We start from the raw sequence: 16,619 nt of genomic DNA, 5'->3' as shown, positions 1-16,619 counted from the left end.
ATGTGGCTGTGGGAGAAGGTAGAATGAGTTTATGATCATGGTCACCCTGCAACAGGAAGGTTGCTGGCAAGGGTGCAGAGAAAATTTGAGTATGTCGACAGGACTCGAGAGCCTGAGGTAGATGGAGAGGTTGAGCCATCTAAGACTTTATTCCTTGGAGAACAGAAGGATGAGGGGTGATCTTAGTAGTGTACAAATCATGAGAGGAATAGTTGGGGTAAATGCAGAGATACGTTTGTCCAGAGTAGGGGTAATCCGAACCAGAGGATGTGGGTTTAAGGTGAGGGGGGGAGATTTAATGGGAACCTGAGGGGTAACTTTTTCTACACTAAGGGTGGTGGGTGTATGGAGCGAGCTGCCAGAGGAGGTAATTGAGGCAGGTAATGTTGCGACGATTAAGAATCATTTGGACAGGTACATGGATAGGACCATGTTTGGAGGGATATGAGCCAAATGCAGGCAAGTGTAGATGAGACATGTTGGCCAACATGGGCAAGTTGGGCAGAAGGGCCTGTTTCCACGCTGAATGACTCTGACTCTTTTCCTAGATCTTCCTGTTGGTGCAATGATCCCCATGAACAACGAAACCAAAGGCTGCAATGAGTCGTTAGACGATGGCTCACCACCGTGCAGCTGTCAGGATTGCACCCTTGTTTGTGGCCCGAAGCCAGCGCTGCCACCACCACCTGTACCATGGACCATCTTTGGTTTGGACGCTATGGCAGTGATAATGTGGATTTTCTATCTGTTCTTCCTGTTTTCCTTTGGGGGAGCAGTCATTGGTGTGTGGTTTTGCAGGTAATGATCTTCAAGCTGGAAAATGTATGTCTATTTTGCATCTGAGCTAAACATGACACCTCTTTATAGAAAAAAAAGGTGCTTCCATTGTGGAAGCCATTAGAGGAAAACATGCAAAATGTTTCAAACAGCTACATTCCTGAGATCTGCATTCGACTCTGAGCTTGGGAGCTGCGTGATGTTCTCGCTGACTATGGGTTTCCTCCTATATAATTAAACCCTGCTGGTTGGTTAACTGAGCACTATAAATCTTTCTTTGTGTAGGTGGGTGGGAGGTTGTGTGAAAGTGGGGAATGTTGCAGGGAAATGTGGGGAAATGGGAATGATTGAAGCCAGCATTGACACGATGTGTTGAATGGCAACTTAAGAAATATAGAAGCGAATCTTGGGATCGATGACCAATGTCAAGTGTTTGTCTTTACTGCCATCAGTGGTACCAATTACCCAGTTACTAACTGTATTTTTAAAAAAAACTAAGTACTGGAGTAATTGGGTGCGTCAGGCAGCATCTCTGGAGAACTTTAAGTGAAGTTTTGGGTCAGGACCTTTCAGACTTGTGTCTGAAATGCTGCCTAGTAACTGTATCTCTAGCACTTTGGCTCTTTTATAAACCAGCATCTTCAGTTCCTTTAGTCTACTACCGTGTTACAAACTGATCCCACCCTCGCCCCTCTTCCTGACCTCCACTGTCTTCTGTCTGCATGGAAATTGAGGAAGGGCCTATTCTATTGGCCTGCAATGGATGTTTGTGGGCACCTGCCTAATAGAGCACACAGCCATGGTAATCTATGTGTTGCTAATATAGGCATCCTTGTTCTAACTGTTTGAATCAATGTGCATCTCTGGAGAACTTGAATAAATGAAGTTTTGGGTCAGGACCTTTCAGACTTGAGTCAAGCTGCAGACCTGAGAGCTGGTTGCAAAGCACATAAAGTATCTCTTTCTGTGTCTGCTTCTTCTGAATCTCTTCATTCTGCTTCAGGAAGCAGCACGTTGTTTCTGAATATGCACCGATTGTGGATACCAGCGCAAGCCATCCCGTCAACGTTGATCATGATCTCGGTAGGTTGTTCATGATTTTTTTTTCTTGGCAATCTGAACTGTGAAATAAAATCTGTGGCTAAAGTAACTTGAAGTAATCATTTTGATTATATTAATTGCTTTTTAATGAGGTGTTTAATGAGGGCGTGCAGTGTAGGTTTACTAGGTTAATTCCCGGAATGGCTGGACTGTCATATGTTGAAAGACTGGAGCGGCGAGGCTTGTATACACTGGAATTTAGAAGGATGATAGGGGATCTTATCGAAACATATAAGATTATTAAGGGGTTGGACACGTTAAAGACTGGAAACATGTTCCCAATGTTGGGGGAGTCCAGAACCAGGGGCCACAGTTTAAGAATAAGGGGTAGGCCATTTAGAACGGAGATGAGGAAAGACTTTTTCAGTCAGAGTTGTAAATCTGTGGAATTCTCTGCCTCAGAAGGCAGTGGAGGCCAATTCTCTGAATGCATTCAAGAGAGAGCTAGAGAGAGCTCTTAAGGATAGCGGAGTAAGGGGGTATGGGGAGAAGGCAGGAACGGGGTACTGATTGAGAATGATCAGCCATGATCACATTGATTGGTGGTGCTGGCTCGAAGGGCCGAATGGCCTACTCCTGCACCTATTGTCTATTGTGTTTCAGTTTGGGAGGGCAAATGTAAAGGTGATGGCTTTAACAACATAGGTTTTCAGAGGGATCTTGGGCTCCAAATCCATAGCTCCCTGCCAGTGGCAATGTCAGTAGATAAGGTGATGGATGGCATTTAGTGTGCTTGCCTTCATGGATCAGGGCTTGAGTTAAGAGTCAAGAAGTCCTATTGCAGCTCTATATGACTTTGGTTGGGCAGCATTTGGAATATTGTGCAGTTCTGGTCACCCATTACAGGAAGAATGAGGAAGCTTTGAGGGTGCTAGAAGTCACTGGAATGCTGCCTGATCATAAGAGGATGTTGGACAACTTGGATGCCTGGAACATCAAAGGTTGAGGGAGACTTGAAGTGTATAAAATTGAGGCATAGATAGGGTAGACAGTCAGAACCTCTTTCCCAGGATGGAAATGTCAATTACTAGAGGACGTGGCTTTAAGTTATAAGGTGTGAGGAGAGGTTTAAAGGAGTTGTGGAGGGAAAGGTTTTTTATCCATAGGGTAGTCGGTTCCTGGAATATGCTGCCAGGGGTTGTGGTGGAAGCAGACATCAGAGAGGCCCTTAGAGTTTTAGGTAGGCACATGGATATGGAGGGACGCAGATTACATGCAGGCAGAGAAGATTAGTTTTTTATCCTTTTCGTACAGACATTGTGGCCAAAAGGCCTGTTCTAGCAGGGTATATGTCCACCACATTGTGGAGTGAGGTCAGGGATGTAATGCTGATTACATTGATCATTTCCCAGTCCGTTCACCTCTCCTGTCCTGCCCTACAGGTAAGATGTCCTGTTGTGAACAGCTTGGTGCAAAATCTGAAGAGCTCTTGCGCGACATATTCTCAAAGTGGGGGTCCTTCTGCGTGAGAAACCCTGCTTCTGTTATCGTCTTCACCATCATTGCCATCGCAATCTGCTCTTCGGGCTTGGTGTTCATGAGGATAACCACTGATCCCGTGGAAATCTGGTCTGCCCCTTCCAGTCAAGCCCGCAAGGAAAAATATTATTTTGACACTCACTTTGGGCCTTTCTTTCGCACCGAGCAGCTGATTATTACAGCCCCACACTCCAACTGGTCGACGTTCTCTCCTTATCCGTCAGGGTCGAATGTGCCTTTTGGCCCACCGTTGAGCAAGGATATATTACACCAGGTACGTCTGGTTTCTAAATTGCTTTGCTTTGGATGAACCTGGCATGGTGGCAAGAGTTGCAGGGACTAAACCAATTGGGGGTTGGGGTTTTGGTGGAGCTAAGGATTGGCAAAGGGAATCTGCAGTGAGCTTCCTCTAAGTGGCTGACAAAGCTACAAAGTTGGGTCGCAAGATTTAGCAAGCAGGTTCAACAGCTAGAGGTGACCCAGTGTCAAGTGGGGCTTGACAAAGGATGAGGACTTTAACTTGGTGATTATGGGCATCCATCTCCTGGGAATATTTTGAGCATTTTATCTTTCCCGTTGCTCTGTCTATTCACCTCAATCCTATTGAAGAGATTGTCCTGATGCACTACAATGCTGAGAACTGTATTCTGCACTCTGTATCTTCCCCTTTGTTCTACCTATTGTACTTGATTAATATTTTTGTTATTGTAGAAATATTGTCTAATTTCGAAAGCTTTTCACTGTGGCTCAGTACACATGACAATAATAAATTCGATTAGGTGTCAGGGGTTATGAGGAGAATGGGGTTGAGAGGGAAGGATAGATCAGCCATGATTGAATGGTAAAGTAGACTTGATTGGCTAAATGCCCTAATTCTGCTCCTAGAATTTATGAACTTCTGAACTAAACCTAGCAGGCAGTGTAACAAATGGTATTTTCTCTACCGACTATTGTAGAAATGTCCCACTGAGTATTGTCCCTGGTTGCTGCTCCTCCAGTTGACAGTCTGCTGGAGGCAAGATTCCATTTGCTGACGTGTTTAAACTTTCGACTTTAGGTGCTAGACCTGCAGGATGCAATCCAGGATTTAGAAGCTTTTTACAAGAATGAAAGTGTGCAGCTACAGGACATTTGCCTGACACCTCTGTCTCCATATAACAATAACTGCACCATCCTCAGTGTCCTCAACTACTTCCAGAACAGTCACACCGTACTTGATCATTCTGTAGGTGACGACTGGTTTGTGTATGCTGACTACCACAGCCACTTCCTCTATTGCTCCAGGTATGTGACCATTGAGATAGAAGCTAATTCCCAAGGTGAGTTTGGAGTTTATTTTCCTACTGTCGCTGGGTGCCGCAATGGAAACTCAAGGCATTAAACAGAGTGCCATTTGTTAATTGTTCCCTGGATCTGCTTTGATACCTTACAGTTTGTTTTGGTTAATTGCAAGCTGTCAGTATTTATCATACAGCACAGAAACAGCACAGCACAGTCAGTCATACAGCACAGAAACAGATCATTCATCTTAAGTTGTCCATGCCGACCAAATGTCTCATCTAAGCTAGTCTCATTTGCCCACACTTGGTCCATACCCCTCTAAACCGTTCCTATCTATGTACAAAAGGACACAAAATGCTGGAGTAACTCACCAGGTCAGGCAGCATCTCTGAAGAACATGGATAGGTGACATTTTGTGTTGAGACCCTTCTATTCATGTACCTGTCCAAGTGCCTTGAATATTGTTGTACCTGCCTCAACTATCTCTTCTGGCATCTCGTTCTATATACCCACCACCATCTGTGGTGAAAGTTGCCCCTTGGTTCCTATTAAAACTTCTCCCTCTCCTCTCCTCCCCCCCTCACTTTAAACCAATGTCCTCTGGTTTCCCTATCCCTGGGTACATTTCTCCTCTTGAGATCCAAGTGGAGAAGAAGCTTTGTAGAATTGATAACCTATACAACATAAAATGGGTCTTTGGCAACTTGTCCATGCCTACAAAGTTGCTTAACTAAACTAGTCCCGTCAAAAAAGTTGCTTAAGTAAACTAGTCTCAATTCCCGCCAAACCTTTGCTATCCATGTACTTGTCGAAGTGACTTGCAAACGTTGTAATTGTACCTGTCTCCACCACTTTCTTTGACTACTGATTCATACCCACCACCATCACCATCCTATTTCCTACCCACTAATCCCATTTCCATTTGCGCATTTGACAATTAATTTGCACTTTCAGGCAGCGAGTTCCAGGACATTCCTTCTGAGTGGTGGTGGGAGGGGGAGGAATGATCTCAATCCTTTTATTAATGACTTTACATTTTCCTTTTGTTCAGAAACCCTAGACAGTGATTGGGGGGGGGGGGGGGGGAGAGGCTGCAGTGAATCAGTGGGTCAGGTTGCATCTCTGGAGGACATGGATGGGTGACATTTGGGTCGGGATCTTTTTGGTCAAGAATTCAGCATCAGCAGTTAGTTCCTTGTACATGTAATAGGTCCTTCTACTTTTTGTTTTGTTTGCATCTGTGCTTAACCCTTAAACAATATTTTTTCCCACCTAGTTAAATGCTTTTTATAGATGAGAGCATGTGCAACAAAGCTCCCGTGGAAGGAGATGGTGGTGTGAAGCACTGGCTGAGGCCAAGCGGAACTATTACTTAAAACATTGAGTGCTGGAGGAACTCAGCGGGTCAGGCAACATCTGTGGAGGAATGTGTGTCTTGGAAGGAAAGTTCCTTGTATCGTGCTCAAGATTCCAACATCTGCAGTCTCTTGTCTCCGCAACTCTTGCTAATCCAGTTAGCAAAAGTTGCTTTTGTGCTTTGGTGCACTGTAATGTCAAAGTTTAGCTATTTTACTTGATAGTATTAGAATCGATATATTGCATCTGAAACTATCATAATTGGCTTTACAGGGCTCCCGCTTCACTTAATGACACAACAATGCTTCACGACCCATGTTTGGGGACATTTGGTGGACCTGTTTTCCCGTGGTTGGTTTTAGGGGGGTACAACGGTAAGTAATTTAAAAGCATATTTAAGTTTGCAAGTAAAGGGTCTCATTGGATGAGTTAGAACACAGAACAGTACAGACTGAGAGCATGCCCTTCAATGTCTGTGTCTAACATGGTGCTAAGACCATCACTTATCCACCTGCACATAACTGGTATCCCTCCATTTAAAAAAAAAAAAACATGCCCCACACATCTCCTTTTAAAATTTGCCCCTCTCACCTTAAAGCAATGCCCTCTAGTATTCACTTATTTTTCCATCCTGAGGAAAAAGATTCTGATCGTCTAACCTCTTGATGCCTCAGCTCCACTGTATTTCACACTTTGCTCTGCTGGTTTAGAGTTCACATAGCCAAATGAAATTAACAATGTTTCTATTTTTGGTGTTAACTGCATTTAAAGTAGTAATCCACTTCCAATCTAAAATTTAAAAAACTAGGCTAGGGTAAATGGTCAACAACAGTGCTGGAGTAACTCTGCAGGTCAGGCAGCATCTGCGGGAATGGATAGGTGATGTTTCGGGTCGGGACCCTTCAGACCCAATGGATAAATGGTCAGTAAGTTGAGTGGTGTCTATGGAGAGCAATGTTTTGGGATAAAATCCTTTCTCCACTGCTTTCTTCCCTTTCACAAATTCAGATCCACTTCTGTGACAAAGGCTAGTGGTGGAGTATTTAAATGTCTAATTGAACCAGTAACTTAAGAAATGTCACTGAGGATAAAGCATTCCTCAAATTTAACCAGAAAAAGGGACTCTGTCTGATTTCTGCCCATTAGTCAATTCATTCTTTTCTCCTAATCCACTTAAATGTCAAAATTTGAACTTTGTATATTAAAAATTTGCTACAATTGTATTGTACCAGACAGCTACCAATTTTTTTGTTTAATGACACAGCATGGAAATGGGCCCTTCGGCCCACCGAGTCTGCCCCATACAAGAGCACTATCCTACACACACTAGGGCTATCCTACAAAACTGTACATCTTGGAAGTGTGAGGAAACCGGAGCACCTGGAGAAACCCCTCGCAGGTCACGGGGAGAACTTACAAACTCCTTACAGACAGCACCCGTAGTTGGGATTGATCCTGGGTCTGTGGTGTTATAAGACAGCGATTCTTCACTGTTTCCACAAATGCCATGAGTTTAATTCTGCTGAGCCTGTGCTGTATTGAATTGTGGATTGTCTATCTCGCCTGCATTGTGAATGCTGTAACACTAGCTATATTTTGTTTAAAGCAGTCTAAGTAGGTGTGGGAAACTTGAGCTGATCTCCGCTGGCAGTAACTTGAATGGAGTGCCACGTTGAGTTGTCTCCATGTGCTTGGATTTCCCCCTCTGGCTGTTAATGTTCATTTAATGTGAGCTAGGTCAGATTAAATGGTGAGATGGTGGTGGCACAACACATCCCCAACTGGACCACAACCCATCCAGAAAGACAATGCTGGAGTAACTCAGTGGCTCAAGCACTATCTCTGCAGGACATTGTGACATTTTGGGTCCAACTTTGATGAGCAGCTTTTTGGGACCTATCCATGTTGGACTTTAATCCAGGACTAGGGATTGCAAGCTGGAGATGGCTGTGGAACTTGGATCCAGTTGATAACCAAGATTGCTGGGGTCCCAGACTGTGAGGGAGGCTGTCAAGGTAAACAGTGGGATAGAGATCAGCTATAGGAATGGCAGATGGATTTTAATCCAAGCAAGTGTGAAGTAAGGGGAGGGGAAAAATACAATTTATGGTGTGACCTTTAATAGTAATGATGTACCTTGGGATCCAAGTCCATAACTCTGTTAGTGGCAACATCAGTAGATGGTGGTAATGAATGCACATGGTATGCATGCTTTCCCAGGTCAGGGCATTGAGTATAAGAGTCAGGAAGTTATGATACAGTTTTATCGGACTTTGGTTACTCCACATTTGAAGTATTACCTGCATTTCTGTTCACCTCATGACAGAAGAAGGGTTAAGGGTGGAGGGTTGGGAAAGGTTGCAGAGGTAGTTTACCAGAATGATGCCTGGATAAGAGGGTATTAACTGCAGGAGAGTTGGACAGAGCTGGATTGTTTTCTCTGGAATACCAGAGGTTGGGGAGAGACCTTTAGAAGTATATATAAAATTGAAAGGCATAGACAGGGTAGATGGTGAGAACATTTTTTTTTCCAGGGTAGAAAAATCAAGCACTAAAGTACATAACTTTAATGTGAAAGGGGCAAAGTTTAAAGGGATGTATGTGCTGGGAAAGCTTTTTACACAGGACGGTGAGTCCTGAAATGCTACTGGTGGTTGAGACAAATACAAATGGTGACATTTAAGAGACCTTTGGATAGACACATGGGTATGGAGAGATATGGATAAGAAGTTGGTATTGGCATCATGTTTGGCACAGACATTGTGGGCCGAGGAGCCTGTGCTTGTGCTGTAAGCAGATTTGTATGCAGATATGTGGGAGGGAGAGAAGGCATGTCAAAAGATAAACAATTGTTTCAGTGAATCCCAGACTGCAGTCTCCAATCTAGTACTCTGTCCTGTTCCTTGTATAATGCTGACATCTTTAAATCCCACAGATGAAGATTATAACAATGCAACAGCACTGGTGATCATATTCCCTGTAAATAATTATCACAATGACACTGAGAAACTAAACAAAGTCTTGGCGTGGGAGAAAGTGTAAGTAATGCCTAATGGAACCCGTTCACTAGTTTAATTCTAAGCATGTTAAACTTGTATTGTTTTCTGTCGTGCAGATTCATTGGAACAACTAAACACTGTTTGCTTCTTCCTCCTGCAGATTTGTTGATTTTCTGAAAAGTTGTAACAATTCCAACTTGAGCATTTCATTCTCGTCTGAACGGAGTATTGAAGATGAAATAAATCGTGAAAGTAACAGTGACATCAAAACAATTCTTATCAGCTACATTATCATGTTCTTGTACATCTCCATTGCTCTAGGGCACATAAGGAGCTGTGTGAACATCCTGGTAGGTGAAGCAGTTATACCCACCACTTTAACAAGAGGAAGGAAGAAAATAATGCAATGTCTCTGACAGTAGTGTCACGTGTAGATGGTGTGAAGAAAGTATTTGGCATGTTGGCCTATAATCCAGGAACTAAATGTAGAAGTTGGGACATTATTTTTACGGTTGCACAAGGTGTTGGTGATGATACACTTAGAACATTGTATTCAGTTTTGGCCAGGGTATGGGGAGAGGGCAGGAACGGGGTACTGATTGTGAATGATCAGCCATGATCGCACTGAATGGCCTACTCCTGCACCTATTGTCTATTGTCTAAAGGAAAGATGCCATTAAGCTGGAAAGAGTGCAGAGAAGATCTACAAGGGCCAAACATCACCCGTTCCTTCTCTTCAGAGATGCTGCCTGTCCCGCTGAGTTACTCGGGTTTTTGTCGTCAATAGTCAATCAATAGTCAATAGTCGTTTATTTGTTACATACACATAAATGTGTAGTAAAATGAAACATTACCCGCAGTTGAACAATAAGACCAATAAGATTAATCAATAAAAATGCAATAACACAAACAATCACAACTAACACCAAACAAAAAGAAACATCCATCACAGTGAGTCTCCTCCAGTCCCTCCTCACTGTGATGGAAGGCCAGAATGTCTTTTTCTCTTCCCTGCCGTCTTGTCCCGCGGTCAGGCTGTTAGAGTTGCCACGTCGGGGCGGTCGGGGCTCCCGATATTGAAGCCCCCGCTGGGCGGTGAAGGGTCAACGGCCTATTTCAGGCCGCGCCGGACGGTGAAAGGTCCGCGACGGGCCGACCCAAGCCCCGCGATTCGGGGCGGGCGAACACGCTGCCTCTGCCGCTGCCGGAGCTCCCGATGTCGGCCCCCACCCAGGGGTCTGCGGGCTTCCGACGTCCACGCGGCCTGCGCCGGAGCCTCCGGAGACGAGTCGCAGCCGCGCCCGCAGCATCCGCAGGCAGCCAGCGCCGCAGGTGGTGAGTCCGCGCCGCGGGCTCTGCGAACCAGAGCCCCAGGTGGTCCCAGGTGAATGGCCGGTGGTAGGCCGCAACGGGAACGGAGACACGACACAGAACAAAGGTCACGTCTCCGTTCTGGAGAGAGAATGTTACAGTTCCCGTTCCCTCCCACCACCCACACCCCCCCCCCCCCCCCCCAAACATAACATACAACACTACATCATATTAAACTACAATTCAGACAAAAACAACAAAAAACACAAAAGACAGACGGACTGCAGGCAAGCCGCAGCTGCGACGTAAACCAGCATCTGCAGTTACTTCCTACAGGGAGAGGTTGTTCCGGCTAGGATGTTATTCCTTGGAGCGTAGGAGCCCAAGGGGTGATCTGAGAGACGCGTATAAAATCAGGAGAGAAAGAGGTGGGGTGCAACTAGAGAACATGAGTTATGGTGCGAGGGAAAAGATTTAATGGGTTACCTGAGGAATAATCTTTTCCGCACAGGGTGTAGGGTATGAGAGGAATCTTGTTCACATTTTCTAGATGATATAACATTGATAAATGAGCCACCTTGATAAAATTTTCGCATTTTGCCCTGTGCTAACTTTTTGTGTCTTTTGCAGGTGGACTCCAAGATCTCTCTGGGCATAGCTGGCATTGTGATAGTCCTGAGCTCAGTGACCTGTTCCCTCGGTATCTTCAGTTTTGCTGGAATCCCCATCACTCTGATCGTGATTGAAGTCATTCCCTTCCTGGTGCTGGCAGTCGGTGTGGACAATATCTTCATCATTGTGCAGACCTTCAGGGTATGCACGTTATCACTCTGCTTATCATGCTGTTAACTTGATTGTTCCTTATGACACTCATTCCCTTCCCATTTGGTTCCATCCGCCCAGTACTGACACACTTCACCCACCAGATCCCCTCTCCATCTTGCTCCATCTGCCATTATCCTCTCCAATAATTGCTCCTGATATCACCTTCCATAATTGTAGCCTTGGTTCCTTGATGTCATACTCCAGCCTGTGTCTCCACCTTTACCTCTCTCCTCCCACCTTGCTCCACCTGAGTCTCGCCTTGCCTGCTTCCACCCAACACCCACTTCCCAGCTCCATCTGCCCATCATTCTTCACCCCTCCTTGGTCCATCACTTATCTACTGGCCCCTGATTCTCCCCTCTCCTTTGCACCACTTTCCTCTCTCATTCAGTCCTGATGCAGGGTCTTGATCTGAAATGTCAACAATCTCTGTCCCCAATGCTGCTCAACTTGCTGAGCTCCACTGCAAATTCCCAAATTCTGCCTACTTTGTATGGCGACACAAGGAACTGTGGATAGAAAATAGACAGATAGATGCTGGAGTAGCTCAGCAGGTCGAGCAACATGAGAGCTGACATTTTGGGTTGGGACCCTTCTCCAGAGATGCTGCCTAACCTGCTGACTTACTAGCACTTTGTACCCTACTTTGAATTTCTCCTACTCTGCTTCATACTCAATCATATGCAGGTAGAGGAGGATAATTTGACATGTTCAGCATTGACATTGTGGGCCAAAGGGCCTGTCCCTGCTCTCTCCAACAGTTCTAACACACTCTCACTGTTCCCCCTCTGATTCGTGCTGCTCGACCATGTTCTGACCCAAACTCTCTATCTCCACCCATCCTGCCAATCACCCCCCTCACCTGTATCCACCTATCACTTGCCAGGTTTTATCCCACCCCAACAGTTTCCAGTTCCAGTGGAACTTCCAGTTTTCTCACCACTACTCCAATCGGTCTGTAGAAGGGTCCTTGAAACAGGACTTGAAACATGGTCTGCCCATTCCCTCCAGAGATGCTGGCTGACCCGCTGAGTTCCTCCAACAATGTTTTGCTATAGTCACTCTCCAGTTTATTTTTACACTTCTCTCCTCCCTGCAGAGAGACAAACGGCTGCTCAACGAGTCGGTTGACCAACAGATTGGCAGGGTTCTGGGCGAGGTGGCACCAAGTATCTTCCTGTCCTCCTTCTCTGAGACCGTGGCGTTCTTTCTGGGTATGTGCCGCGCTTTTGCATTTAACCTGGGCTGCCTGAGGGGGAGAATTGCATGAGGTTTTGTTCTTTTGCATACTTTATACAAACTAATCTAGTGTGGAAACCCGGCAACCAGAAACTAAATTTGCTTCGCCCCCCCCCCCCCCCCCCTCGCCTTATAGCTAAACATTTTAGGGCGCACAGTAGTGCAGTGGTAGAGTTGCTACCTTAGTGCCAGAGACTCTGGTCCGATCCTGACCTCGGGTGCTGTCTGTATAGAGTTTGTACGCTCTCCCCGTGACCGCTTGGGTTTTCTTTGGGTGCTCCAGTTTCCTCCCACACTCCAAAGACTTCAAGAAAGCATTAGATTTAGCTCTTGGAGCTAAAGGAGTCGAGGGATATGGGGTAAAAAGCAGGAATGGGGTACTGATTTTAGATGATCAGCCATGATCATATTGAATGGCGGTGCTGCCTCGAAGGGCTGAATGGCCTACTCCTGCACCTATTTTTCTATGTTCTATGTTTCTACGTACATGCTTGTAGATTAATTAGCTTTGGCTAAATTGTCCCTAGTGTGTAGGATTGTGCTAGTGTTTATGGGGTGATCTCTGTTGGGCGCAGACTTGGTGGGTTTCCGTGCTGTCTCAAGTCTAAATCTGGACTCCACAGCAGCAACAATCATCAAGGCACATGTCTTGTTACATGGATAGGACAGGTTTATAGTGATGTGGGGCAAATGGAGCTGGTGTAAGTGGGATATGTTGGTCGGTGGGGGTAAGTTGGGCCAATGGGCCTACTTCCACACTCTGACTAGGAGCACAAAAATCACAAGAGGTTTGCAAAAAACTCTACAAATGCTTTTATGCAGTGAGTCGTTGGAATACACTCGAGGGTGGAGGCAGATATTACAACGTACATTAGACTGGCATGATTGCTGTAAAATGGAGATACAAGGAAGTGAAGATGCTGGTTTACAAAAGTACTGGAGTAATTCAGCAGGTCAGGCAGCATTCTGTCATCTATTCCTTTTCTCCAGTGATGCTGCCTGACCTGCTGAGTTACTCCAGCATTTTTTTTGTCTATCACTTGAGGACATGGATAGGTGATGTTTCAGATTGAGAAGAAGGTCCTAACCTAAAACACCACCTATCCATGTCCTCTGATGCCTGACCCGCCAAGTAAGGACACCCTCCAGTGCTTTTTATGATTTTCTAAACCTTGTTACAGCCGACGCTGTTCCCCTGCGTTGTAACCTCCCTGTATGCAGGATTTAATCTGGTTCTGGGATGGGACGTAAACATCAGAATAAATGAGCCAAATCTTACAGTTTTCAAATATTTTGACGTTCCCTTTCCAGGTTCCATGTCCACAATGCCGGCAGTCCGAACCTTCTCCCTCTTTGCCGGAATGGCTGTGTTCATAGACTTCCTGCTCCAGATATCCTGCTTTGTAAGTCTCTTTGGGCTGGATATCAAGCGACAAGAGGTGAGCAGATCCCTGGAACCTGGCAATGGAGCAGTAACTCCAAGCTGTCCTAACTGGTCTATGATCAGCTATTGATCTCTATCTTTGAATCTATTGATCTATCTCTTCTCAAAAACACCTCTGGCTGAGGGGAAACGGATAGAAGTTTATAAAATTATGAGAGGCACTAATAGGGCAGATGGTCAGAACTATTTTCCAAGGTGGAAATGTCAGAGACTAGAGGGCATAGCTTTCGGGTGAGAGGGGCAAAGTTTAAAAGATATGATGTGTATGATTTTTATAGGGCGGTGGGTGCCTGGAAAGCACTGCCAGGTAGATACAATAGTAGTGGTTGAGGCTGTCTAATTGGCATATGGATATGCGGAGAATGGAGAGATGGATCTTGGGCACACGGATGAGATTAGTTTACCTTGGCACGTTCGGCACACACATTGTGGGCCGCAGGGCATATCCCTGTACTGTACCATTTTATTTTAACTACCTGAGCATCACTTGGTTTGCAATTTGCTGAGGCACTGAACTTGTTTATCATTTGCAGAGTAATCGTATGGATATAGTGTGCTGTGTGAAACAACAGAAGGTTGATACAGATCATTCCGAAGAACTGCTGTTTAGATGCTTCAAATATATCTATGCTCCATTTTTATTAAATAACTGGATGCGACCTATTGTGGTAAGTACGGAGTTCTGAGCTTTGACTGAATGCCGCTGAGCCAAAGGGGAGATTATCATTGTAGAGACATGAGATGCTGCAAATCCTGGAGTAAAACAAAGTGCTGGGGGAACTCTGTGGGTCAGGCATGATCTGTGGAGGGAATAGACAAAGTTTCTGGTCAAAACCAAGGGTACCACAGCAGTTGCTGCCTTGCAGCACCAGCGACCGGGGTTCGATCCTGACTATGGGTGCTGTCTGTACATAATTTGTACGTTCTCTCTGTGACCACATGGGTTTTCTCCGGGTGCTCCAATTTCTTTCAACACACCAAAGAGTAGAGGTTTGTAGGTAAAATTGTAAATTGTTCCTAGTATGTAGGATAGTGATGGTGTGCTGGTTGATCATTGGTCAACACGGACTCGGTGGGCTGATGGGCTTATTTCTGCGCTGTATCTCTAAAGTCTAAACCCTTCAGACTGAATTGAGTGTCTATTCTATTTTTTCCATTGCTGCCTGACTTGCTGAGTTCCTCGAGCATTTTACTTTTGATCAAGATATTGATTGTGTATAATGTAGTAAATATCAATTCTGGATGCTCATGACCTTCTAACGATGGAAATCTTAAACATTTGCTAATTGTCAGAACACTTTGACAATGAGCTGTTCAGTTGAGATTAAATCCCTCTGCCTCCAATTCCTTCCAGAATCATCTGTCAATTAAAGATGAGGTGTTTTCATGTTTCAATGAGCAAGTTGAGGGGAAGTTAATCTACCTTGGTGCAACCCTTGCACCTTATCTGCACTCTCGCTGTAGCTGTAACACTATTCAGCACCTTTTTGCACTACCTGTTGTATTTGTACATGGCTTGATTGCACTTGCATGATTTGCCTGGAAAGGGTGGAAAGTTTTTCCATTATCTCAGTATGCATAAGAATTGGTTTATATCGTCATTGCATATTCCAGAGTGAAAATCACGGGCTCAGCTTGATCATGTGGCTTCTGTTGTAACTGTTTACAAGTTGCTGTTTGTTCAGTTTCTAGTTTAAGATGGTCATCGTTCTTGCCTGACACCACGTGTAAACTTTTTGCTCCTAGATATCTGTATTTGTTGCAGTCTTGTCATTCAGCATCGCAGTGGTAAACAAAGTTGAGATTGGGTTGGACCAGAGCTATTCGATGCCTGATGTAAGTACCAAGTGACTGAGCAACACATGATAGCCTTTCATTACATCGGTTCACACATCTAATCGAGTGAAATTTCCCCTCCCCAGGACTCTTACCTCCTGGATTACTTTGCATCATTGAACAAGTACTTTCATGCCGGCCCTCCCGTTTACTTTGTGATAGAGGAAGGACATAATTACACCTCTCCTGAAGGGCAAAACACAGTGTGTGGTGGTGTTGGCTGCAACAATGATTCTCTCGTCCAAGAAGTTTACAATGCAGCTCTCCTTAGCAACTAGTGAGTCTAAACAACTACCGTATATACATCCATGCATGTGTGTGTGTGTATATATATATATATATATATATTTCTTGCAGCAGCACAACAGAATATGCAAATATTGTACTCTAAACAATATAATAAATGAGATTTTTTTGTATATATAAATAATGTACAGACAAGCACCAGTAGTCAGGATTGAACCCGGGTCTCTGGCACTAAGACAGCAACTCTACTGCTACACCACCATGCCGTGGTTGCTGTCGTACAGTGTCGGAGACCTAGGTTTGATCCTGACTATGGGTGCTTGTCTATATGATGTTCCCACTGAGACCTGTGTGGGTTTTCTCCGGGATCTCTGGTTTCCTTCCACACTTCAAAGACGTACAGGTTTGTAGGTTAATTGGCTTAGTATTATTGTAAATTGTACCTAGTATGTGAGGTTAGTGTGTAAGATTCACTGGTTGGCATGGACTCGGTGGGCTGAAGTGCCTGTTTCCATGCTGTATCGCTAAACTAAATACAACTTTTTTCATTTATTATATTGTTACAGAGTACTATGTTTACGTTCTGTTGTGCTGCTGCAAGAATTTCATTGTTCTCTTTTGGGACATTGGACAATAAAACACTCTGGACTCTTGGTGACAAAATGGTTTATCTTGTGTTCTGTAAACTACAGAAAATAAATTCCAAATATTGGAATTGGAGCAGA

The 16,619-nt window shown here is 44.7% G+C and overlaps 1 protein-coding gene across 1 annotated transcript in view; it reads left to right on the top strand.

Annotated features, from left to right (window-relative positions):
• Positions 1-16,619, top strand: part of npc1 (Niemann-Pick disease, type C1) — a 42,842-nt gene that overhangs the window by 13,087 nt on the left and 13,136 nt on the right. Inside the window, exons 6-18 of the mRNA XM_078397969.1 lie at positions 549-798; positions 1,781-1,860; positions 3,261-3,631; positions 4,415-4,641; positions 6,268-6,368; positions 8,930-9,032; positions 9,154-9,343; positions 10,935-11,117; positions 12,229-12,343; positions 13,680-13,807; positions 14,346-14,480; positions 15,559-15,648; positions 15,735-15,925. Coding sequence (XP_078254095.1) covers positions 549-798; positions 1,781-1,860; positions 3,261-3,631; positions 4,415-4,641; positions 6,268-6,368; positions 8,930-9,032; positions 9,154-9,343; positions 10,935-11,117; positions 12,229-12,343; positions 13,680-13,807; positions 14,346-14,480; positions 15,559-15,648; positions 15,735-15,925 — 2,164 coding nt within the window. The remainder of the gene's footprint in view (positions 1-548; positions 799-1,780; positions 1,861-3,260; positions 3,632-4,414; positions 4,642-6,267; positions 6,369-8,929; positions 9,033-9,153; positions 9,344-10,934; positions 11,118-12,228; positions 12,344-13,679; positions 13,808-14,345; positions 14,481-15,558; positions 15,649-15,734; positions 15,926-16,619) is intronic.

Source organism: Rhinoraja longicauda, chromosome 4 (assembly GCF_053455715.1).
Source record: "Rhinoraja longicauda isolate Sanriku21f chromosome 4, sRhiLon1.1, whole genome shotgun sequence".
Lineage (NCBI taxonomy): Eukaryota > Metazoa > Chordata > Chondrichthyes > Rajiformes > Arhynchobatidae > Rhinoraja > Rhinoraja longicauda.
This window is presented reverse-complemented; position numbering and strand designations above follow the sequence as displayed.